The sequence below is a fragment of the Hyla sarda genome, chromosome 6 (assembly GCF_029499605.1).
Source record: "Hyla sarda isolate aHylSar1 chromosome 6, aHylSar1.hap1, whole genome shotgun sequence".
Taxonomy (NCBI): domain Eukaryota; kingdom Metazoa; phylum Chordata; class Amphibia; order Anura; family Hylidae; genus Hyla; species Hyla sarda.
In genome coordinates, this window is record NC_079194.1 from 247,164,140 (window position 1) to 247,189,196 (window position 25,057).

Here is a 25,057-nt window from a genome sequence, read left to right on the forward strand (position 1 = left end):
TGTATTTGCAGCGACCATCTCTGCAGGAATGCTATTCCATGTATCCACTACTCTCTCAGTAAAGTAATACTTCCTGATATTACTTTTAAACCTTTGCCCCTCTAATTTAAAACTATGTCCTCTTTTGGTAGTTTTTCTTCTTTTAAATATGCTCTCCTCCTTTACCGTGTTGATTCCCTTTATGTATTTAAAAGTCTCTATCATATCCCCTCTGTCTCTTCTTTCTTCCAAGCTGTACATGTTAAGGTCCTTTAACCTTTCCTGGTAAGTTTTATCCTGCAATCCATGTACTAGTTTAGTAGCTCTTCTCTGAACTCTCTCTAGAGTATCTATATCCTTCTAGATATATGGCCTCCAGTACTGCGCACAATACTCCAAGTGAGGCCTCACCGGTGTTCTGTACAGCGGCATGAGCACTTCTCTCTTTCTACTGCTTATATCTCTCCCTATACATCCAAGCATTCTGCTAGCGTTTCCTGCTGATCTATTACATTGTCTTCCTACCTTTAAGTCTTCTGAAATAATTACTCGTAAATCCCTTTCTTCAGATACTGAGGTCAGGACTGTATAAAATATTCTATATTCTGCCCGAAGGTTTTTATGACCCAGGTGCATTATCTTGCACTTATCCACATTAAATTTCAGTTGAGTTCTGACCATTCTTCTAGTGTGCCTAAATCCTTTTCCATTTGGACATCAACCCTGTTACATATCTTTGCGTCATCAGCAAAAAGACATACCTGACCATTGAGACCTTTTGCGATATCACTAATAAAGATATTAAACAAAATTGGTCCCAGTACAGATCCCTGAGGTACCCCACTGGTAACAAGACCTTGCTCTGACTATACTCCATTGACTACAACCCTGTTGTCTGTAACTCAGCCACTGCCTAATCCACTCAACAATATGGGAGTCCAAGCTCAATGACCGTAGTTTATTGATAAGTCTTCTATGTGGGACAGTGTCAAAAGCCTTACTAAAATCTAGATATGCAATGTCTACTGCCCCTCTGCCATCTATTATTTTAGTCACCCAGTCAAAAAAATAAATAAGATTTGTTTGACATGATCTCCCTGAACCTCCATGTTGTTTTTCATCTTGCAATCCATGGTATTTTAGATGTTCTACAATCATTTTCCTTTAGTAGGGTTTCCATTAATTTCCCCACTATTGATGTCAGGCTTGATTTCTCCCTACTACCTTTCTTGTGAATGGGCACGACATTTGCTAATTTCCAATCTTCCAGGACAACTCCTGTTACCATTGATTGGTTAAATAAATCTGTTAACGGTTTTGCTAGCCCAACACTAAGCTCTTTTAATAATTTTGAGTGTATCCCATCAGGCTCCTGTGATTTATTTGTCTTCACTTTAGACAGCAAACATAGAACCTCTTCCTCTGTAAAGATACATGCATCAAACGATTCATTAATCTTCCTCTCTAATGGAGTTCCTTTTCCTTCTTTTTCTTCTGTAAAAACTAAACAGAAGTATTAATTAGGCTAGGTTTCCACTTTTTTTTTTTTTCTGGCAGTGTTTGGAATACGGCCACTGCAGTTTTTGAGCCAAAGTCAGAAGTGGATCCATAAGGGAGGAGAAGTCTAAGTCCTGCCTTTATATGTCCTATTCCTTTTAAATACACTTCTGGCTTTGGCTTAAAAACTGCAGTGGCAGTTTTCCAAAAACTGCCAGAAAAAAAAAGTGGAAACCTAGCCTAAAGGCAGTCGGCTAGCCCTTTATCCTCTTCTACATGCCTTCCTTTGTTTTTAATTTAGTTATTCCTTGTTTTTATTTCCTTTTTTCATTTATATATCTGAAGAATGTCTTATCCCCTTTTTTCACAGACTGAGCTAGTTTTTCTTCTGCCTGCGCTCTAGAAGTTCTTATAACTTGCTTGGCCTCTTTCTGCTTAGTCTTATAGATTTCTCTGTCTTCATTGCTCTGGGTTGTTTTATAATTACTAAATGTTAACTTTTTGTTTTTTATAATTTTGACCACAGTGGTCTCTTCCTTTTTCTGCTTTTACTGACAAGTCTAAAGCAATTTTCTGTTGCCTTCAATAATGCGTCTTTTAAGTAGTCCCATTTCTCCTGGACTCCATGTTATCCATTCCAGTCTCATAGGGACTCATTTATGACTAATCTCCTTTTTGAAAAATCAGTTTTTCTAAAATCTAAAACTTTTGTTTTTGTGTGGTGTGACTCCTTCACTGTTCTTATATTAAATCACACTGACTGATGATCACTAGATCCCAAGCTTTCGCCTATAATAACATCATATAACATATCCCCATTTGTGAATACCAAGTCCAAAATGGCCTCCCTCCGGGTTGGCTCCTCAACCACTTGTTGTAGAGATAATCCCAGTGGGAAATTTAGAATATCTGTACTCCTGGCAGAACTAGCTATTTTTGTTTTCCAGTTTATATCCGGAAGATTGAAATCTCCCATAATGATAACTTCTTCTTTCATTGTCATTTTAGCTATTTCGTCAACTAGTAGATCATCTAATTCTTTAACTTGGCCAGGTGGTCTATATATCACACCTACACGAGTTACTGTCTGATTACCAAACTGCAACGTAACCCAAACTGACTGTATGTTTTCCTCACTAACTTGTATTAGGTTAGATTTTATGCTGTCTTTCACATATAGGGACACTCCTTTCTTGCCTTCTCTGTCTCTTCTGTATAAAGAATACCCTGGTATGGATCTGTCCCAGTCATTACTTTTATTAAACCATGCCATTATTAACCCAAGTTCATTGATTTTATTACCTAAACTGCGGGCATTTGTAGACAGGACTCTGAGCTTGTAATTTCTTAACCTCTGTGGTACTGACATGTTCTGACATTGTTTCGGGGGGCAATTGGACTCATGGATTTTAACTCTTTTGCCCCCCCCCCCCCCTTCCTAGTTTAAATACTCCTTAGCAAATTCTTGGAATCAATATTGATCACGGCATCGGCGGCAATGCAACAGTTCAGGTGGCATATCTGATCACCTGCGGCACGGCTGTGGGGATCAGAACAGCTGAGATGGCCGAAGGTCTCCTTACCTGCCATCATCATGGGGAGAAATAGATCTCCGATAACACTGATAAGTGCTCTGTCTATGCATAGCATTGATCAGTATTTGCAATCTAAACAGAAAAGTAAAAAAGATTGTTTTTTACTCCCCAAACAAAAAAAATTCCCCTTTTCCCATTTAAAAAAATAAAAACACATATTGTGAACGGCATAAAGGTAAAAAATGAATAAAAAGTGATCAAAAAGCACCATCAAAACAAAAATGCTAACGATAAAAACTACAGATCACAGGGCAAAAAAATGAACCTCTAAAAGAGCTCCAAAGAAATTCTCCTTTTCATTCGAAAGTATCTAAAACACACAATAATGCTACAATGTGGCAAAGGTAAGTAAGAAAGTTTTGTGGTGCAAATTACAGAACTCAGAATTCTGGTGCATTTTAAAAAGTAAAGCTGCAAAACTGTATTGGGTGGAAAGACCAAGTGAATGTTGTTGTTCATAAGGTATGCATTCTTCTTGGTAGTAATATGAGAGAGAGAGTGTATGAGCATGAGTCCATAAACTGGTGTTAGTCGTGACACCCTAGGATTAGGTGTTTGGCTTTGATATTGAATCATCATGATTAGGGATGTCCTGATACCGGTACTAAAATCGGGACAGATATGTCCGGCATTAACCTTTTAGACACCACAATCAAAGTTGATTGTGGCATCTAAAAGTCCTGAAGTTAACTGCTGATTAGCTTAGGGATGCTGATCGGGATCACTACGGCAAAATGGCGGTGTCCCTATCAGCTGTGAGGACGGCTGGAGGTCCCTTACCGTGCTTCATGCCGTCCAATCGTCACTCCTTTACTGCTGCTAGTCATGGCAGGCAGTAGTAAAGGAGCACTGATAACACTGACCAATGCTATGCAATGGTATAGCAATGATAAGTGTATGCAATCTATAGATTGTTATTCATGTAATAGTGCCCTACAGGGAATAAAAAAGTTTAACAAAAATGTGTAAAAAACTAAATAATAAGTGTGAATCACCCAAACGTCCCCCCCCCCAACCACCACCACACACACAAACTTTTAGTGTCAAAAAGAGAAATTTATTAAAGCCAAACATAGTCATACATCGTATACAGGATATAAAATGGATGCAATAAGATTGCATTAAAGAACAATAACCAATGAGAACATCAAATGGTGTCGACCACTGCTCATAAAGGAGGATAATTTAAAAAAGGAGAGGGAGGGGGTGGGGGGATAAATGGAGAAGGAGAAGTGGAGGAACCGTTTCCTAACATAAAATAAAGGGCTTTGGAATAACCATTATCAAAAAGAGTAAAGTTTTGTTGTCAAGCATAAGGGAAAACAAAGAACAAGCATTTCGCAAAGAAAGGTAATATGTGATATCTGAGGCATGAGACGGTCCATGGATTCCAGACCTTATTAAATAGATCCATTGTGTCAGCAAAAATGGCATTTAACTTTTCTGACAACATAATGGAATTAATCCGGGAGATTATAGCTGCAAGGGATAAATCTGGGGAGCGCCATTTAAATGCCACATGGATTCTAGCTGCCAGAAGGATAAATTGAATCACGCAGAATAGTGCAAATGTGACTCCAGTGGGCCTACGACCCAGTAGACAAACTGTCAGGTCCGTAGGGCACTGCTTGGACGTTATTGAGGAAATCCGGTCCATCACTTCTTGCCAGGGCACGACCACCAGGTGTGGAGTATGGAACCCACATCCGAACATGCCCTAAAACAGAGCGGGGAGACAGAAGAATAGATGATATGTAATCTGGCAGGGACATAATAGGAGTGATGCAAAATTTTAAGGCAGTTTCAGTGAGAGCCAGCTCCCTTTACTGAGCTGGGACCAACATTCATGTCATGCAGAGATAGGTAAAGTGATTTGGAGATTCTCTTCCCATTGCGACATAAAGGTCAGTTTTTCATCTTTCGGTGGGGCATCAAAGGAAGAGTAGAGAATAGACAAAGAACCTGGACGTAATGGGGAGTACAGGGCCATAGTTTCAAAGGATGTGGAGTCCAGGACAACGTCCTGGTGAGCGAAGGAACGGAGGAAAGAAAATACTTGCAAGATTCTAAAGGATTCAGCAGGGGGAGGGCTATAAGTTGAAGAGAGAGTCCCTCTAGACATCAATTTCTTCCTCGCCAAGAATTTGTGGAGAGTAGTCAAGTTGTGTCTGGTCCACCACGAGAAATCAGAGCTTTGGAGGCCCGGTGGGGGGAGAGATAGGAGATTGCAAAGAAAGCTTAAATTGTACAGACCGCCATAAAAGAAGAGAATAGAGTGAGACAGTAGCTTTTGCAGGGACAAAAGAAGCAACAGGCCCAGAAAGTCACATGAAAGAATGGAGAGAAGATGGATAGAGTAAAATGTTTTCCAGTGATACCTACCTAGGAAAAGAAGAGGGAGTATTACAGAGAAGAAGCTAAGCTAGGGGTTGAGAGTCCTCCCACCCTCTTGTGATAATACATAATGGACTTAGGTATACGTGGGCGGAGTCCTCTCCAAATAAATTTAAAGACATCAGATTGCAGTTTCCGGATGTCTGCTACCCGAATCGGAATGGGGAGCATCCAGAATAAATTCAACAATTTCGGGAGTACGGAGAGTGGAGACGGCCCAACCAGCAGATATGTGGAAGGTTCCACCGAGCTAAATCCACCCTAATAGTCTTGAAGAGAGGGATGTAATTCAATTTATAAACTTCACAGAGGGAGGTTGGAATGGAGACACCTAGGTACAAGAGAAAAGTAGAAGAGGGTCGCAGAGCAAAGTTAAGGGAGATAAGATCAGAGACAGATTTAGGAGTATGACAATGCAGAACTTCCAACTTGGATCTATTCACAACCAGGCCTGAAAAAGTGTAAAAGCGGTCTAGGACTGCAAATAGGTTGGGGAGGGAAATAAGTGGCTTCATAAGGGTGAGTAAGAGATCATCCACGAACAGGTTCACCTTATACATGGATCATCCGATGCATCCCTGCAATGTCAGGGTTGTCTTGGAGATTCTTCGCCAGGGGCTCCATAGTTAGAGCGAACAAAGCTGGAGATAGGGAACACCCCTGGCGAGTCCCCCACTCAATCCTAATCCGGGAAGGAGAGAGGGAGGGTAGTTTTAGATAAGCTAATGGACAGGAGTACAGTGCTCTAAGAGCATGGACAAACGGGCCTGAAAATCCTATAGTTCGACCTCAAAAAGATAGGGCCATTAAAGTGTATTGAATGCTTTTTCGATGTCAAGCCCTAATAAAGTGACTGGGGTGGAGGTAGTAGAAGCCCAATTAACAATATTAAGGACCTTGCGAATATTATCCGGGGCCTGTCCACCTCTAATGAATTCGACCTGGTCATTATGGATTAGCTCAGGGAGAATGGCATTTAATCGATTGGCCAGGATGGAGGTGAAGTTTTCATGTCTAGGATTATTAAAGAAATAGGGCGATAATTAGAGGGGAGAAGGGTTTGGGGATGACTACAATGGAAGCATTAAGAAATTCACGGTCCATAGGAGAACCACTTAATAGTTTATTACAGAAGGCAACAATATAAGGGGAGAGAATCGGACCAAATTTTTGTAATATAAGGACGAAAGGCCGTCAGGAGCTGGGGCTTTGCCTTGTTTCAAGTTGGAAATAGATGCAGAGACCTCTTCAGGAGAGACAGGAGCATGAAGAGCTTCCTTAATAGAAGGGGAGATTGAGGAAAGGGAAATAGAGCGGAAAAAGGCAGCAATAGAGAGATCAGAGGGTGGAGTGGTGGTCTCCTTATACAAAGAGGAATATAAAGAATAAAAGACGGGATGGATCTGATGTGGGCACCCCTGGTCTAAGTTGTATGCTATGGACCCTATTTCTGTTTCAGCATGGACACCAACAAACGTATATAGTATATAGTGAGTGGCTTGAGTCCATCTCAACGCCTTCTCCATATGTTCTGTAAGCCCCGCGTTCAGTCGTAATTTCGTTGTCTGCAGCACCTGTAGAAGATAAGGAGTAGGATTGTGTTGGTGAGCAATGGCTAGTCTTGCTGGTTTATTCTCTAAAGTAGCCTGTATCTTGCTATGTTCTCTCTTCAACTTAGAAGCCATAGCAATAATTTTACCTCTAACATAGGCCTTGTGGGCCATCCAGATCCATCCCACATCTGAGGCCTCCGAAGTATTATTGGTAAAATAATCGGAAAGGTCCGATTCGAGTTGTGCTCAAAAGTGTGGGTGACAGAGAAGTGATTAATTGAGACGCCAAGTGAATGGCGTGCTACACTTATTCCCAAACTGAAAACATGCTAATACAATATCGTGGTCATACACAGTGATGTTGGTGAATATCCAATCTATGTAAAGATTGTGGGCTGGTGAGTAATATGTGTACCCTCGTTAAGCCAGGTTATGTTCATTCCAGGTGTCAGGGTTCATTGTCTAGAAAGGTTTTAAGCAGGAGCCTGTGTTGAGCTCCAGAACGTCTAAATGAAGCACTACTTGATCTGTCCAGAACTCCGTTGAAGACCACTTTAAAGTCCCCGCACCATATCAGGTGGTTGTATGACAGAGTTTGAAGTTTGGATGCTGCATCTGTGAAAAACGTTAGGGGATCCTCATCAGGTGCATAGGAATTCATAATTAAAAGTCTTGTCTCAAGGTAGAGCCCCTCCAGAACGAGATAGTGACCATCTAAATCAACATGGGAGTTCTGGACAGAGAATGAAAATGCGTTATTAAGAAGTAGTACCACTCCTCTAGATTTGGTGGCAAAGGAAGTCATAAAGCAGCGATTAAAGAAATCCACTGGAGGTCAGGATCAGTCAGGATGACAGGCTTTGGAGCATTGACGTTTATATTGCGAGTTGATGCGTTGCCAGGCTCTTTTCAGCTTGGGTTGGTGGGGGGAACGGAGAATCATGCTCGTCATAAGAAATATTTTCTTGGAGTATTTCCCATTGCTTCGGAGGGGGGTCCGGACTGTAGAAGTCTTGGAGCATATTTGAAATTGTAGGTTAAATGGAAACCCCAAGCAATGCCATACATGCATCCTCTGGAGAGCCAGCATCACCAGGCACATATGGTGTCTGCGCTCCAAGGGGGAGGGAGCAGATCAGCATAGAGATGAACTGATGGGGGGAGTCCCAGGAGAGGAGAAACATTCCACAGCACGACATCCCTCGGGACACCAGGGTTCGGCCGCACCAAGGCTCTGTGAATACAGTCCATGCGTAACTATGCAGGATCAACCTGTGGCAGCAAGGATCCAAAGAGTGCAAGGGCCATGGGTAGGGAGATCTGTGACCGTTTCTGGGAGTCCACGGATGCGAATATTGGCCCTACGGGACCTGTTTTCTAGGTCTTCTATCTTAAGTTCCATAAGGTCCATTTAGTCAGCATGGTCAGTTGAGCCTACTGTCAGTTTCAATGGCTTCAGCCAGGTCCATTTAATAAAAATAAAATATTTTTTTTATTATAAAAAGCCCTTCCTCTAATAAAATCTTTAAAAACAACCCTTTTCCCATAAAAAAAAATACCCTGTCACATGGCATAGAAAAAAGTATCGTTAATTGGTACCGATGAGTGCAAAAAAGTATAGGTACTCTGTCTTAAAGGGTTACTCCACTCCCCAGTTTACGGAAAATTGAGTTCCTGAACGCTGTGTGTAAGCTTCCGTGTTCACGCCCACCCCCTTGTGACGTCACGCCCCCACATTGCAAGTCGCTCCCCCTTCCCATAGACTTTTGTGACGTCATGAGGGGCTGGGCATGAACACGGAAGCCCGCACACAGCGTTCAGGAACTCAATGTTCCTGAGTAACCCTTTAAAAAAAATGGTATTGGGACATCCTTAATCATGATATATAGAAAAATTATGGTATTTTGGCATTAACCCTTGCACTTTTTAATGGAACAAAAAAAGTGTGTCTATACAGATGACTTCTGCATTTAAAATATACTCATGTTAACACAGGAGTCTATAGAGGAAACCATAGCATTTTGAGATGTTATCTGTAGCAGAAAACAATCCATATGCATCCAGCAATCTTTAATGTCTTATTGTATATATTTCTCTGTTTTCAAAGAGAACAAACAGTTCAGTTGAGTAATGATTAATTTTTTTTATCTATTTTTGAAAAGCCTGGAGACACTGTGCCTGATCCCACTAACCCCTGCATTTCCTATTCTTGTACAAAAGTAAATGAGAAGCTTTATACTGAAGTGCATAAGACGATATGTAAATACCAGAGCGCTCAAGATTGTCAAGAGGTAAGTTAAATGAAGTAGAAGCTTCAATAGAAAGGAAAAAAAATTGTAATTTTGTTTTTAACACATTGTTTTACAAATAGTAATAGTTGTATGCCATGGAAATAAAAAAACACATTAAGGGTAGGGTCACACACAGAGTATACGCATCATGTTTCTTTGCGAAATCTACCATGCAGCGGGAAATATGCTACACATTTTCCTATGAGCAGACACACAGGGCTACCCCCAGCAGCCCTATATGCGCAATGAGGTTTGGAGGCAGAGCCATCATGTTACATCGGCATGCCTCGAAACCTTGCTGCACACACACAGCTGCTACGGGAAGCCGTGTGTTTGCTCAAAGGACAATAGCAGCACGTTTTCCGCTGTGCAGCAGATTTTGTACAGCATTAAATGCGCTATGTATATGTCATGTGTGACTCTACACACATAGCAGATGTTATTGCCAGCTATTTTCTATGTAACAGAAATAAATTACAGCTACAGGTCCCTATTCTCGTAGCCAAACTGGCACAAAAAAGGAAAGTAACATCTTACTTTTGCCTGAGAAGTTACTTTGAGCTGCTCTTTTTTCCTACTGAAGCCTCTATAAGAAAACAAAAATCTGTCTTTGTGGTAACTGATAACTTCTCTAAACTTCACATTTTGGACATATGTGTTGTTGGAGTTTCAGATTTTTCAACATTTAACGAGGCTTCCAAAAGTTTCCATTTTTTTGTGCTTGCTTTTGTTGCCAAGGTTTAGACATTATCAGCTGTGTTGTTATTTCAAGGGGACAGTAACATTGAATACCATTTTACACGCTGCCCACTCACTACTTTACACTTTAGCAGAGTGTCATTTCTTCAGTGTTGTCACATGAAAATATATTATAAAATATTTACAAAATGTGAGGGATGTACTCACTTATGCAAGATACTGTAAATGTTAAAGAAATCAACTAAACATAGTCACTAGCTGACTACAGTCAGGCTATTAAAGTCAACAGGATCCATGCGTGTCAATACACGTTGCACGTATACATCGGCATCCAATTTTGACAGGTAGCTAATATATGCGTGCCGTGGAGGGCACAATCACAATCTGAACCAGGCCATTTAAAGGAATTTCCTAAGTATGGTTATATGCACTAATAGGAAAAATGGAAATAGGTTGTAGAGATTAATTACCCATCTATAATGTACACTAGAGATGAGCGAATCGAAGTTGACGAACCCGAATTTGTTACGAATTTCATGAAAAATTAGATTTGCAACGAATACGAATATCGCCGCGATTCTATCGCACGAATCGCTTCATTAAACTCCATTTTACAGCGTTTCAGGCTATTGGAGAGCTAAGATGGCGGATCCACATGTGAGTACATGGGGCAGGGGATTATGGGAGGGCGGGAAATAGCGGCGGGAATGAAGGTAGGCGGGCTGACCCTGAACCACATGTGAGATGCAGCCTATCAGTGTTCACTGACCCCTGTGATGTCACAGCCCCTATATAATCGGCGGCCATCTTGTCTCTCTTCATTTCATCTATGCACTCAGATGGAGAGGACGGGACTGCGTGTGTGTGAATAGCTCATACCACAGCGTTACACTGCAACTGCTAGTCACATCAGCATTAGGGAAAGACAGGAGTGCAGAGTACTTTGCTGTAACACTGAGAAGGATCATTGATTGCTAAACCTCCTATTCACGTTATTGAGCATTGCAGCAGAGAGGGGCAGATAGCTGTCAGCTGCCTCATACAGATCTCCAAGCTGCCTGAACTTTCTGAAGCATCTTATCTCCTCATTTTTCAGCCCAATTGAGTTTTTTTTGCTCCACAAATCTTCTGCTGCTCAGAATTGTGTGACAGAGTGCAACTTAGGGTTTAATCCCTGGATTTTTTTTTTTTTTTTGTGGTGCTGCACTGTTGGGTCCCGCTGCTGTTCAGAAATACGGTAAGTCATATTAGTGTGGACTTTAGTGCTTTTTTACCATTTTTCACCTGTTACTCTGTCTCTGTGCTGAATTCACGTTATACACCTTCCGGTGTATTAAGAGGTTTTCCTGAGTACAAGTACGCTTAACAGTGGCCTTATCATTGCAAAGGGCCTACAGACAAGCAAATAGCGTGCCATATACCACCTTTTTTTCTTTCTCTGTGCTAAATTAAGTGTTATACCACACGTTATACACCTGCCGGTGAATTAAAGAAAAAAAAGGTTTTCCTGCGTAAAAATACGCTTAACAGTGGCCTTATCATTGCAAAGGGCCTAAATTCAAGCAAATAGGGTACCATATACCACCTTTTTTTCTGTCTCTGTGCTAAATTAAGTGTTATACCACACGTTATACACCTGTCGGTGTATTAAAGAAAAAAAATAGTTTTTCCTGCGTACAAATACGCTTAACAGTGCGCTCATCATTGCAAAGGGCATACATACAACAAAGGAGTGTACTATTTAGTAACTGTTATTCTGTCTACGGCCTATATACTTTGAAAGGACAGCCATAAGTAATCGCCTGCTGCTGTTCTATACCCTCATAAACGCACTAAGTATGTCAGGCAGGGAAGTGCCAGCACGTGCACAGAGAAGGGGCAGAGGCCTACATACGTCAGGCAGAGTTGGCAGCAGACTTGGGGCGAGTGGCAGCAGGAGTCGCAGCAATAGGCCTGAGCTCCCGTTAACACCCAGCGGTCGTGTCGTCGACCCATCTCTCCTCGTCAATTGGTTTGCACACTCATCCCCATCATCACAAGCGACATCTGACAACCCCAGTCAAGAGTCGGTGGGTTCCTCAGACACAACCCTCAGTTGGCATGGCCCGGGAGCTGTCCCCGTAATCCCATTGCCTTTGTCCTATGCTGTTCCCTCTCCCAAAGAAGTATCTAATGCTTTGGGTTCAGCTCCACTATTTAGCGAGGACGATGTAATAGAGGACAGTCAGCATCTAATGGGCAGCCAAGAATGTGAGGAGACATGCATCCCTTGCTCCGCAAGGCGGGAAAGTATTGATGCGTAGAGTGATGTGGGAGGCGGTGTTTCAATTGTTCAGGGTCCTGAGGCAGACACTGTTGTGGAACACGGGGAGGACATCAGTGACGTGCACACATCTTTTGATGATGATGAAGCCGATCGCAATTGGGAGCCGGGTGCAGAAGCCGGGACTTCATCATAATCAGGAGAAGAGATTTGCTCTTTGTCTATGAGGCAGCAAGGCGGTAGCACGGTTTGCAATCAGCGTGGTGGTGGCAGTAGTGGAAATTCAGGAGCCAAACCTGCCAGGGGGAGACCACCTGCTTCGCGGCAAGCTACCATTCAGGGAGGTAGTGGAACAGGGGTTCCTGGAGACTGCGCCAATAGCAGTGAAATAGTGCGAACTGCGGGTGGGAAAATCAGCTACTCTGCGGTGTGGTTGTTCTTCATAAAGAATCCGGAGGACCTAAGTGTGGGCAGAAAGTGTAGCGTGGCCAGGGTCCTAATCTCGGCACCACGGCCCTGCGTCAACACATGATTTGCCACCATAAAGCGGCCTGGGATAACCGTGGCTCCGAGGTAATGGTCCAGCCTGCCGCATCACCCAGTGGCCATCCGCTCCCTCCGTCATCCAGCCAAGGCACCACCACCTCAGCCGAAGGGAGCATTGTGTCAAACCCTCCTTCTTGCGCTCCTGCTTCTTCCGCTCATAGTCAGCCATTCCGCCAACTATCGGCGAAGCCATGTCCAAGAGACAACAGTATGCGCCCACTCATCCAACGGCGCAAAAGTTGAATGTGCTCCTGTCCAAGTTGCTGGTGTTGCAGTCCCTCCCTTTCCAACTGGTGGACTCTGCAGCTTTCAGGGAATTGATGGCTTGTGCCGAGCCGAGGTGGAGAGTCCCAAGCCGTCATTTCTTTGCGAAGAAGGCAGTACCAGCCCTGCATAAGTTTGTACAAGAGAAGGTGGGCCAGTCCTTGAGCCTGTAGGTGTGTTCAAAAGTGCACGGCAGCGCCGATGTGTGGAGCTGTAACTACGGGCAGGGACAATACATGTCTTTTACGGCCCACTGGGTAAATGTTGTTCCTGCACAGCCACAACAGCAACTTGGACAAGTCACACCGCTTCCTCCTCCACGCTCTGACTCCCAGGCAGTTGGTCCTTTTACAGTGTGCGCCACCTCCTCCTCCTCCCCCTTGTCCTCGGCCTCCACTGCACATCCAAATCTCGTTGGCCCTTCATCGTACCACGTGTGTAGGGCACAGCGGTGTCAAGCCGTCCTTCACATGGTTTGCCTTGGTGAACGGAGTCACACAGGGGAGGAACTTCTAAAGTTCATTAGGGAAGAAATCCGAGTATGGCTTACTCCACGAAATCTGGAAATGGGAACCATGGTGACCGACAATGGGAAGAACATTGTGGCCGCGCTGCGACAAGGAAGTGTGAACCATTCGCCCCCGAATGGCACACATGTTGAATCTGGTTGTCAAGAAGTTCATCAAGTCTTCACCCCATTTGCAAGACGTCCCGACAATGGCAAGGAAACTGTGCATGCACTTCAGCCACTCGTACACCGCCAAGCACACTTTGCTTGAGCTGCAGTGTCAGAACGGTATCCTGCAACATAGTCTCATTTGTGACGTTGCCACACGTTGGAATTCCACCCTCCATATGTTGGACAGACTATACGAACAAAGAAAAGCCATCACAGATTTTTTTTGATGATACAAGCAGATAGGAGTACTCCCCTGTGTAACATCAATGTGAACTGATGAGTAGCTTCCTTCAGCCGCATAGTGAAGCTACTCATCAGCAGCAGGTGGACATGGAGCAGGACCTGAACCAGCAGGTGGTTGCTTACCTCGACATGACCCTGCCAACAACCGTCGAAGATCCGCTGGATTTCTGGGCAGCCAAACTCAATTTATGGCCGCAACTAGCGGAGTTTGCCCTGGAAAAGCTGTCCTGACATCTATGCTGCCTAATCTGGGGGACAACTATGCTCCTAATCTGGAGGACATCTATGCTGCCTAATCTGGGGGTCATCTATGCTGCCTAATCTGGGGGACAACTATGCTTCTAATCTGGGGGACAACTATGCTCCTAATCTGGGGGACATCTATGCTGCATAATCTGGGTGACATCTATGCTGCCTACTCTGGGGGACAAGTATGCAGCCTAATCTGGGTGACATCTATGCTGCCTAATCTGGGGGACCACTAAAATCCTAATCTGGTGGACATCTATGCTGCCTAATCTGGGGGACATCTATGCTGCCTAATCTGGGTGACATCTATGCTGCCTACTCTGGGGGACAAGTATGCTCCTAATCTGGGTGACATGTACGCTGCCTAATCTGGGGGACATCTATGCTGCCTAATCTGGGTGACATCTATGCTGTCTACTCTGGGGGACAAGTATGCTCCTAATCTGGAGGACATCTATGCTGCCTAATCTGGGGGACATCTATGCTGCCTACTCTGGGGGACAAGTATGCTCCTAATCTGGAGGACATCTATGCTGCCTAATCTGGGGGGACATCTATGCTGCCTAATTTGGGTGACATCTATGATGCCTACTCTGGGGGACAAGTATACTCCTAATCTGGGGGAAATCTATGCTGCCTAATCTGGGGGACAACTATGCTCCAAATATGGGGAAAACTGATGCTTCTGGCCTTGGGCCTATAATTTTTTGACATTTAGCAGTAGCTAAATACATGCTTAATGCAAATGTCAACATTGATCTTTAAATGTAAGGGGTTATGAAACCCTCTTGGGTACTGCGAATGACTGCTCCAGACTCATTCTGTGTCTTTCACAAACTACTTGCCTCCCTGGTGCCTCAGGCCTTGGGCCTATAATTTTTGGATGTTTAGCAGTAGCTAAATACATGCTTAATGCAAATTTCAACAATGATCGTTAAATTCTCAGTGCTCTGCCAGGGCCTTCTCCTACCCCGCCTGGGCCGATCCGAGGACCTCACTAACCAACTCACTAACTAATCCAATCGCTTATAGCGACGGGCGGTGTGTACAAAGGGCAGGGACATAATAAATGCCAGTTTATGACCCTCACTTACTGGTAATTCCTCATTTTAAGGTTAAATAATTGCAATCACAGATCCCTATCACGAACTGGTTTCAGCAACATGCACCTGTCCTTGAAAGATAGAGACACGCTAATCCATTCAGTGGAGCGCTAGTGCGGCCCAGGACATCTGAGGCCATAACACACCTGTTATTGCTCGATCTCGCAATTGATCGGGCAAGGTAAGGGGTTATTAAAGCCTCTTGGGTACTCCTCCTGACTGCTCCTGGTGCAATGTATGGGGTAATTAAACACTCTTGGGTAGTGTTATTGTAAAATTTACTGGTAATTTTATCAGTAATAAAATTTAATTCAGCAGAATGCCAACCGTTACACAACGGAACGCTTGTTGCATGTGATTTTTTAATGGAAAAAAAAAAAATAGATGGAGAGGGATTAACTCTGCTTAATCATTTTTGGCGATTAGAATCTTTTTGTCATCTGATTTTTTGGAGACAGATGCGCTTACACACATGTAGTAATTTTTTTAACCGAATTTCAAACATTGTGTGGTTTATTATTTTTGAGAAGAATGTCTTTTGGTGGTCCACTATCCTGCATTAAAGAGTCTTCTGAACTGCTGTATATGCGCTTGTTTTAAAAAAAAAAAAAAAAAAAAAGGTATTTTGTCAGACTATTTCGATAAAATTTTGCGTTTTTTTGGGGTGGATTGTGAAGCCCGGGTGACGTGTGTGTGTTATGTGTGCTCGTGCATCAGTCAACTCCAGTCTGTGTCCGTTAGGCAATATATGGGTTACTGATGCAGCAGAGGTGGGGCCTTAGTCTTGGAATTTCAATTATTTAAAAATGTTTTACATATTGTGTGGTTTATTATATTATAGAAGAATGTCTTTGGGTGATCCACCGTCCTGCATTATAGAGTCTTCTGAACTTTTATATATGCGCTTGTTTTAACAAAAAGGTATTTTGTCAGTCAATTTAAAAAAAAAATTGTGTTTTTTTGGGGTGGATTGTGAAGCCCGGGTGTGTACTCGTGCATCAGCCAACTCCAGGCTGTGTCTTTCAGGCAATCTATGGGTTACTGATGCAGCTGAGGTGGGGCCTGGGTCTAGGAATTTCAATTTAAAAAAAAAAATTCAATAATTGTGTGGTTCATTATTTTTGAAAAGAAAGTCTTTGGGTGGTCCACCGTCCTGCCTTTTAGAGTCTTCTGAAATGTTGGATATGCACTTGTGCTTACACAAAGTTGTAAATAAAATTAAAAAAAATTATACAATTTTGTTGATTTTGGGGCGGATTGTGAAGCCCTGTGTGTACTGGTGAATCAGCCAACTCCAGGCTGTGTCCTTCAGGCAATAAATGGGTTCCTGATGCCGCAGAGGTGGGGCCTGGGTCTGGGAATTAAAAAATTTTGGATTGCGGGTGCTACAAAAAAAGATGGACACACCCTAATCCGTTCAGTGGAGCGCGCCTGCGGCCCCGGACAGCTGAGGGCATAACACACCTGTTATTGCTCGATCTCAGGAGAAGGGGGGGTTCGTCATCAGGAGAAGAGAGTTGCAGGTTGCCCTTGAGTCAGCAAGGCGGTAGCACGGTTGGCAGTAGTGGAAATTCTGGAGCCAAACGTGCCCGGGGGAGACCACCTGCTTCGCGGCAGCTTACCTTTCCGGGAGTTAGCGGGTTACCAGCATTGGTTGATGAAAGATGGAGACACGCTAATAAGTTCAGTGGAGCGCGCCTGCGGCCCCGGAAATCATAGGGCATAACACACCTGGTATTGCTCGATCTCGCAATTCATCGTGCAAAGGTAGGGGGTTATTGAAGCCTCCTGGGTACGGCTGAGGCCTACTCTTGACTGCTCCTGGTGCAATGTATGGGGTAATTAAACACTCTTGGGGAGTGTTTTTTTTTTTTTATTTACTGATAATTTTATCAGTAATAAAATTGAATTTTCCAGAATGCTAATCGTTACACAACGGAACGCTTGTTGCGTTTGATTTTTTAATGAAAATAAATAAATAAATAAATACGGACAGGGATTAACTCTGCTTCATCATTTTGGGCGAAAAAAGTCCTTTGGTGATCTGATCTTTTGGAGACAGATGTGCTTACACACATATTGAATTAGTTTTTGTAAAAAAATGTCAAACATTGTGCGGTTTATTATTTTTGAGAAGAATGTCTTTGGGTGGTCCACCGTCCTGCATTATAGAGTCTTGTGAACTGTTGGATATGCGCTTGTTCTTACACAAAGGTATTTCTTTAAAAAAATGTAAAATGTTGTTGTTTTTTGGAAGGGATTGTGAAGCCTGGGTGTGTACTGGTGCATCAGCCAACTCCAGGCTGTGTCCTTCAGGCAATATATGGGTTACTGATGCCACAGAGGTGGGGCCTGGGTCTGTTAATTTCAAATTTTTGGATAGCGGGTGCTACCAATGAGAAATCTTTGTCAAAAATTTCAGATATTGTGTTGGTTTTTTGGGGGGCATTGTGAAGCTCTGGTGTGTAGTGTACTAGTGCATCAGCCAACTCCACGCTGTGCCATTCAGCCACTAAATGGTCTCTTCTTGCTGCCAACATGTCCAGGCTATGTCATTCAGTCACTATATGGTCTCCTGACACTGATGCCACCACCAGGCTCTGTCATTGTGCTGCTGTGCGGCAGTGATTCTAAGAGCGATGCCGGTAATCTGCATGCTATTCTGAATAACAGTATTATTTCACTACCCCAGCACACTCCATATGCGTTTTAGGACACAGCAAAGTGTTCTATACCCCTATAGAGGCTGTATGTAGGCTAGAAATAGCCTTTCTTAATATCAATTCGCAGCGAACAAATTCGGATCGAAACAAACTTTTCGGGAAAATTCGGCGAATCGGCCAAATCAAATTTTTGAAAAGTTCGCTCATCTCTAATGTACACATACAGATAAAGAATACTCTATGATAAATGAATCCAAAATTTAAGGTTTAATTAGTTTCACTGATGCATATGATTTTAGTTACTTTACTTTGTTTTTCTGGAAGAAGCCCAAGTGACTGACCAAGCCAAACAACAACACTGTAAGGATATGTTATGAACATGTGGAATATAAATGTTATATTTTAATTGTTCAGACATTTACCCATGTGGCGGTATCAAATATGTTTTAGTGATGTTGGTATTTTTTGATTATGTTAACATATTTTATATATGGACAAGGGGAAAGGGTGGTGCTTAAAATTTTAATGAAGAGGGTTAATATTTATGTGCAAACCTTTTTTTTGTGCTTTATTAGTCCCCTTAGAGGACTTGTATGAAGAATCTTAAGATTTATCATACAGATCAGTGCAGTTCTATTGAACTCAATTGATCTATGTGCTGTGCGCTCTATTGGGAGAGCCTGCTCCAGACAGGCTTTATCAACAGCATAGGATCTCCAGCCATGAAGGCTTAAGTAAGCCCTCCAGCTGCTTAAACAGTTGATCACTCCACCACCACAACCCCAATATCCCTCCCACAACAATCGTGCAGGGCGTGGGGGAAAGGTGCGATCCACGCCCCTATGCTGTCCATTTAGACGCCGCTGTCAGTGGTGTTCTGAAGGCTTAAAAGCCAGTCATGGCGATCGCCAAATTCCGTTTTTTAGTAATGGCTCCCAGCTGATTAAAGAGTACCTGTCATCCACTAAACTTTCCCTGATCCCCCTCTGTCCCTTACTCTAACTATGCCTATCCCTGTGTTTATTGAGGTTTAAAACGCTGTGGAAATACCTTTTTTTTATCCCTCTTCATTAGCTCAGGAGCACTGTCTTTCTGAGGGGTGAAAGGAGGCGGGTCCCGGCAGGCATGATGTCACATGAAGCCTGGCCGGGACTCTGCTTCTGCCAGTCTTCCTGCATGCTTCTCTCCCTCTGCAGCAGTGTTTCCAAACCAGGGTACCTCCAGCTGTTGCAAAACTACAACTCCCAGCATGCCCAGACAGCCAACAGATGTCCGGGCATGCTGGGAGTTGTAGTTTTGCAACAGCTGGAGGCACCCTGGTTGGGAAACACTGCTCTGCAGTGTGCATACAGACTAAGTACAGGGGAGGGATGGCAGCCCCTGTCTCTCTCTCTCTCTCTCTCTCTCTCTCTCTCTCTCTCTCTCTCTCTCTCTCTCTCTCCTGTGTCTCTCTGCACTAAAATGTCAATGCTGAGAACCAGGGGCGGTGGGAGCAATTACAGAGGCAATAATTAAGATGAATGTCAGGGGGGGGGGGGCACAGAGCAGGGAGTGCAGTGAGATAATACAATGTATAAGATAATGTGTGGTGAGAGGCAGGGAGAACACAGAGCAGGGGGGAGGGGGAGGTGACTGGCCTCTGTTATATGAGAGGCATGTGCAGGCTTGTAGCTCACAGTGCTGCTCCAGGCTGGGAGCGAGTCCTGAGCTGAGAGTACTGAACTTCCTGTGGAAAGACCAGAGCCCTTTCAGCATTAGTCCTAAATGCTGTACACTTACTATGTAAAGCATAGGAAGCTGCCTGCAGACCAGGCATAGAAGAGAGACCCCTAGTGGCCAAAAGTATAAAATGAAAAAACTGGTATAAATATTAATATTAATAGAGGGTAGCCAGTATGAAATGGGCATGAGTCTTGTCTTATTAAGAAGACAAAAAAAAAATCTTTAGAAATGTATGATTAAAATGAGTATGACCTGCTGTCAATACTCAGTTGGCACTTGTAAGCCAAGACCCTGGATCTAAAGAAACAACTTGCAACATTGAAAGGTAGGAGTAGGTAGAAAAGTCTGTTGCTCGCTAACTCTGTGGCAGAGGGGATAGTGGTATGGAGGTGCAGAAGAAAGACTGGTAGATTTGTGACTTTTAGAAAGTGGGGTAGAGGGATAAAGGTCAGGGAGGCTAGCCCTGATGTGGCACAGCCTAACAAGTTTGCCCGTTTGGCAGATAAGGGGGAAGTCAGTTCAGAGAATGTAGTGATGCAGCAAGACACTGCCTCTGACGGCCAGGGGGTGTCATCTCCAGTAAGGAAGGGAGTAGAAGTGCAGGGCAGGATACAGGGGCTCTATTATTAGGCAGACAGACAGGGCAATCTGTCACAAAGACCAGGATGGTCGAACAGTGAAATGCCTTCCTGACACTCGAGTTGGACACATCCCGGATCGGGTTCAATGGGAGTGGCTGGTAATGACCCAGCCGTCATGTTGCACATTGGTACCAATGACAAAGTTTGGGGTAGGTTGAGTGTCCTTCGTAATTATTTCAGGGACTAAGGCAGTAAGCTAAAGGCAAGGAGCTCCAAGGTAGTATTTTCTGAAATATTACCTGTACCAGTTGAAAATAAGTGAGCTAAACAAGTGATTCAGAAACTGGTTTAAAAAGGAGGAGTTTGGGAGAACTGGTACGACTTTTCTGTCAGATACAGGCTCTTCAGTAGACAAGGGCTGCACCTCAATAGGGAGGGTGTAGCAGTGCTCGAGAAATGTCCAGAAGGGAGGAATGTTTAACCCCTCCACGACCAATGACATACACGTCCGCAAGACAGGTCCGCATCATACCAGCAGGTGCTAGTTACTATCAGCAGCAAACAACTACCGATAACAACGGATTTGATTCTGATGACATTTAACTGGTTATATGCCATGATCAATAGCGATCATGGCATTTAAAGAAGATTTTCAGTGGAAAAAAACATATCCCCTATCCACAGCTTGGACTCCCACGATCTCTCGTACGGGACTACAACTCGGCCCCAGCACAACCAGCTTATGTGTTGGTTGTGAAACATTGTTACGGAAGCAGAGCTGGGGCCGAGTTGGGGTCCTGTAAGGGAGATTGTGGGAGTCATTGGTGCCTGTGTTATGGAAAGATTGGCATCAGCCTTATGGGGCCTTCCTCTGGATGAACATATTGGGTTTTCGGTTGAACTAAAAGGGGTACGCCGCCCCTAGACATGTTATCCCCTTTACAAAGGGATACACAGCCATCATGCCTCCTCCGATTGGCATGACGTCACGATCACAGAAGCCCCAGACATCTGTGAACGTAGCGCTGCAGCACCAGCCCAAAGATCGCGGGGGGTCCCAGCGGTCAGACTCCTCCACGATGAGACATGTTATCCCTCCTTTGGATATTATGTCCAAAGGAGGGACTTGTCTATTTTTCAACCTTATAAACTATGTAACTTTGTAACAGACAATAGATGACTGTTTAGGCTAGACAAATAAATGGGGATGCTACAGTATATGTTGGAATCCCCTTTTTGACATGATGCAGATGGATACCTCTAATACTGCAGAAATTCAGCAAATATGTGTCCAACACCCCTCCCCCCCCCCCAAATGATGAATATGCTTGTCATGAGCGGGTCCTTAACATGACAGAGACATCTAACGTGAACTGCAATTGTCAAAGACAGCTGGGCATCACTGCTAGCTGATCAAAGACCTGTCAGAGTGGTCCCTGGTCTAAATAGCACATATTTATTTCTGAAATAAAAACCTTGCTGTCCACATGCGGTCACTTCTGGGGATGCAGTATCATCCCGCCAGCTCAGATCCTTTGCAGGCATGTAATAGAGTCTATAATCAATATAATGATGTGCAAAAATCCATAAGACACACTTTTTCCTCTGTGTCCCACCATGTGGCCAAGCAAAGAATATGGCCTATACTGGGGTTATTTCCTAACACTGGACAAACAGTGTAGTAAATTTCAGAAGCTATGTACAAAATAGTATGTTCCACAAATTATGCATTTGTACAAAGAACATTTTTTTTATATTGATTTTGTAATAATTCTGGACATAGAAAAAGGGCTTTTAGTACTCGCCACTACCCTAGGGGAATAATACAGGGGGTGTAGTTTCAAAAATAATTTCAAGGTATGGTTCTGCCAGCTCCAAACCTTTGGAGGCATGGAGTGAGACCTATAATTCATATTACGAAGTGCTGAAAGCCAAAGGGTGCTCCTTATCTTCTGGGTCCTACCATGTGGCAAATCAAACAATTATGGCCTAATCAGGGATCAATTCTAACATAGGACACATAATGTAATAAATGTTGGGGTGCATTCTCACCATTTTAGAAGCAAAGTGCAAAATATAAGTCCCACAAATAATGCATTTGTGGAATAAAAAAAGCAAATGTAAAATGTTTCCCACTGACTGTCCTAATTTCAGCCACAAAATAAGGACTCATAGTAGTTACTACTGCTATAGGTGAATTCTGTAGGGAGTCTAGTTTCCAAAATGGGGTCACCTGCCGGGGTGCAGTGTGGCTCTGGCAGCTAAAATCCTTTGCAAGCATGGAGTGTGGCCTATAATTAACACAGCCTTAAATAATGTCTTGAAAGCCAAATGGTGCTTTTATCCTTATGGGCCTTACCACAAGCTGAGGCAACAAATATGGCCTAAGCAGAAGTAATAAAATATGGGGTGCATTTCTTTCATTTCAGAAAGAAATTTTGTACAAACAAAATGGCCCACAAATGATCAATTTGTGAAAAAGAAGCTTAATTTTGTTTACGCTGACTTTGTAGTAATTGAATTTAAAAAACATGGCATACTTACTATACCCCCAGGCGAATGCATTAAAGGGGTATTCCAGGCCAAAACTTTTTTTTAATATATCAACTGGCTCCGGAAAGTAAAAAAAACTTGTAAATGACTTCTATTAAAAAATCTTAATCCTAATCCTTAATCCTTATCCTAATCTTAATCTTAATGTCCAAGTTGCTGTTGTGGCTGTGCAGGAACCACATTCACCCAGTGGGCTGTGAAGGACGTGTATTGTCCCTGACCATAGTTACAGCTCCAGATGTCGGCGCTGCCTTGCACTTTGGTACACACCGACAGGCTCAAGCACTGGCCCACCTTCTCTTCCACAAAATTGTGCAGGGCTGGTAGTGCCTTCTTCGCAAAAAAAATGACAGATTGGCACTCTCCAACTCGGCTTGGCACAAGCCATCAGTTCTCTGAAAGGTGAAGAGTCCACCACTTGAAAAGGGAGGGACTGCAGCACCAGCAACTTCACCGTTGAGCTTCTGCACCGTTGGATAAGTGGGCGCATACTGCTGTCTTTTGGACATGGCTTTGCCGATGCATTGTTGGCGAAATTACTGACTAAAAGTAGGAGGAGCATCTGGAGTGACAGAAGGAGGGTTTGACACACAGCTATCTTTGGTTGAAAGAGGGAGCCGTGTGCCATTGGGTGATGCAGCAGGCTGGACCACTACATCGGAGTCACGGTTCTCCCAGGCTTCTTTATGGTGGCACAGCATATGTTGACACAGGGCCATGGTGCCAACATTGGTACCCTGGCCACGCTTCACCTTCTGCCGACACATCTTGCATGTGGCTATATTAACCTCCTCCAGATGCTTGATCAATAACTGCTGCCGAGTAGCTGATTTTCCCACCAACAGTCCCCTACTGCCGCTGTCTCCAATAACCCCTGTTCTACTACCTCCTGGGAAGGTATGCTGCTGTAAAGCAAGTGGTCTCCCCTGGCCATGTTTGCCTCCAGAATTTCCACTTCTGCCACCATGCTGACTGCTAACCATGCTACCACCTTGCTGGCTCAGCTGCTGCTTCATGGGTACACATGATGAAGCCCCCTCCGCACCCGGCTCCCAATTGCGATTGGCTTCATCCTCATCAAGTGTCTGCACATCACTGTTGTCCTCATCAGGTTCATTGACAGTGCCTGCTTCAGGACCCTGAACGCTGGCAACACCGCCTACCATGTCACTCTCCTCATCACTACTTGCCCACGTAGCGGAGGCAGCAGCGGAGGTCTCCTCCACTTCTTAGCTGGGCAGTAGCTGCTGACTGTTCTCTATTAGATCGTCTTCCCTGAATAGTGGAGCTGAACCCACAACATAAGATACTACTTTAGGGGAGGGAACAGCATAGGACAGAGGCAATGGGAGGACAGCGACTGCTCCCGGGCCATGCAAACTGAGGGCTGTGTCTGAGGAACCCACCTACTGGAGGTATCAGATGTCACTTATGATGAAGTGGATAACCATGTTGGTAATGAATTAATGACAGCAGATGGGTTGCTGGTCGAGACATGACTGTTAGCTGATACCAGGAGATCAGGCCTCTCGCTGCGACTCCTGCTGCCACTCGCCCCTAGTCTGCTGCAGCCTCTGCCTGATTAATTTAGGCCTCTGCCACTCCTCTGTGCACATCCTGGCACTTCTCTGCCTGACATACTTAGTGTGTATATGAGGGAGTACAATACGCTTCACTAGGCTTAAAACAGTATTTGTCTAGAACAGCAGCAGGTGTGTACTTTTGTCTGTTCTTTCACAGTATCTAGGCCCTTGACAGATTAACAGGTACAAAATAGTACACTACTTAGATATAAGTATGTGGTATGCACTTATGTGGGCACAAAAATGCGCTGCAGTACGCTTAAAGAAGTAGTGGAGTAAAATACCAGCCGGTGATTACTTTTGCCTAGCCTTTCACAGTATATAGGCCCTTGACAGATTAACAGGTACAAAATAGTACACTATTTAGATTAGATTAGATTTAGAACACCAGCAGTGCACAACAGTACTGCAGCACACAGTTGCTGTGTACTAAACCCAAAATTGCACTCTCTCACAGACTATTAGGAATGGACTGCTGGGTGTGTATTATACCATCTACAGACTAGTATAAACAGCAGACCATTTGTTGTGGAACAAAGAGGGCAGAAAAATGTGCTACAGTATGCTTAAAAAAGTATTGAAGTAAAACACCAGCCAGTG

General features: G+C 43.8%; 1 protein-coding gene across 1 annotated transcript in view; it reads left to right on the forward strand.

Annotated features, from left to right (window-relative positions):
- LOC130277498 (mucin-5B-like) overlaps positions 1–25,057 on the forward strand; it is a 139,772-nt gene that overhangs the window by 75,381 nt on the left and 39,334 nt on the right. Inside the window, exon 9 of the mRNA XM_056528173.1 lies at positions 9,181–9,309. Within this exon, the coding sequence (XP_056384148.1) occupies positions 9,181–9,309 (129 nt within the window). The remainder of the gene's footprint in view (positions 1–9,180; positions 9,310–25,057) is intronic.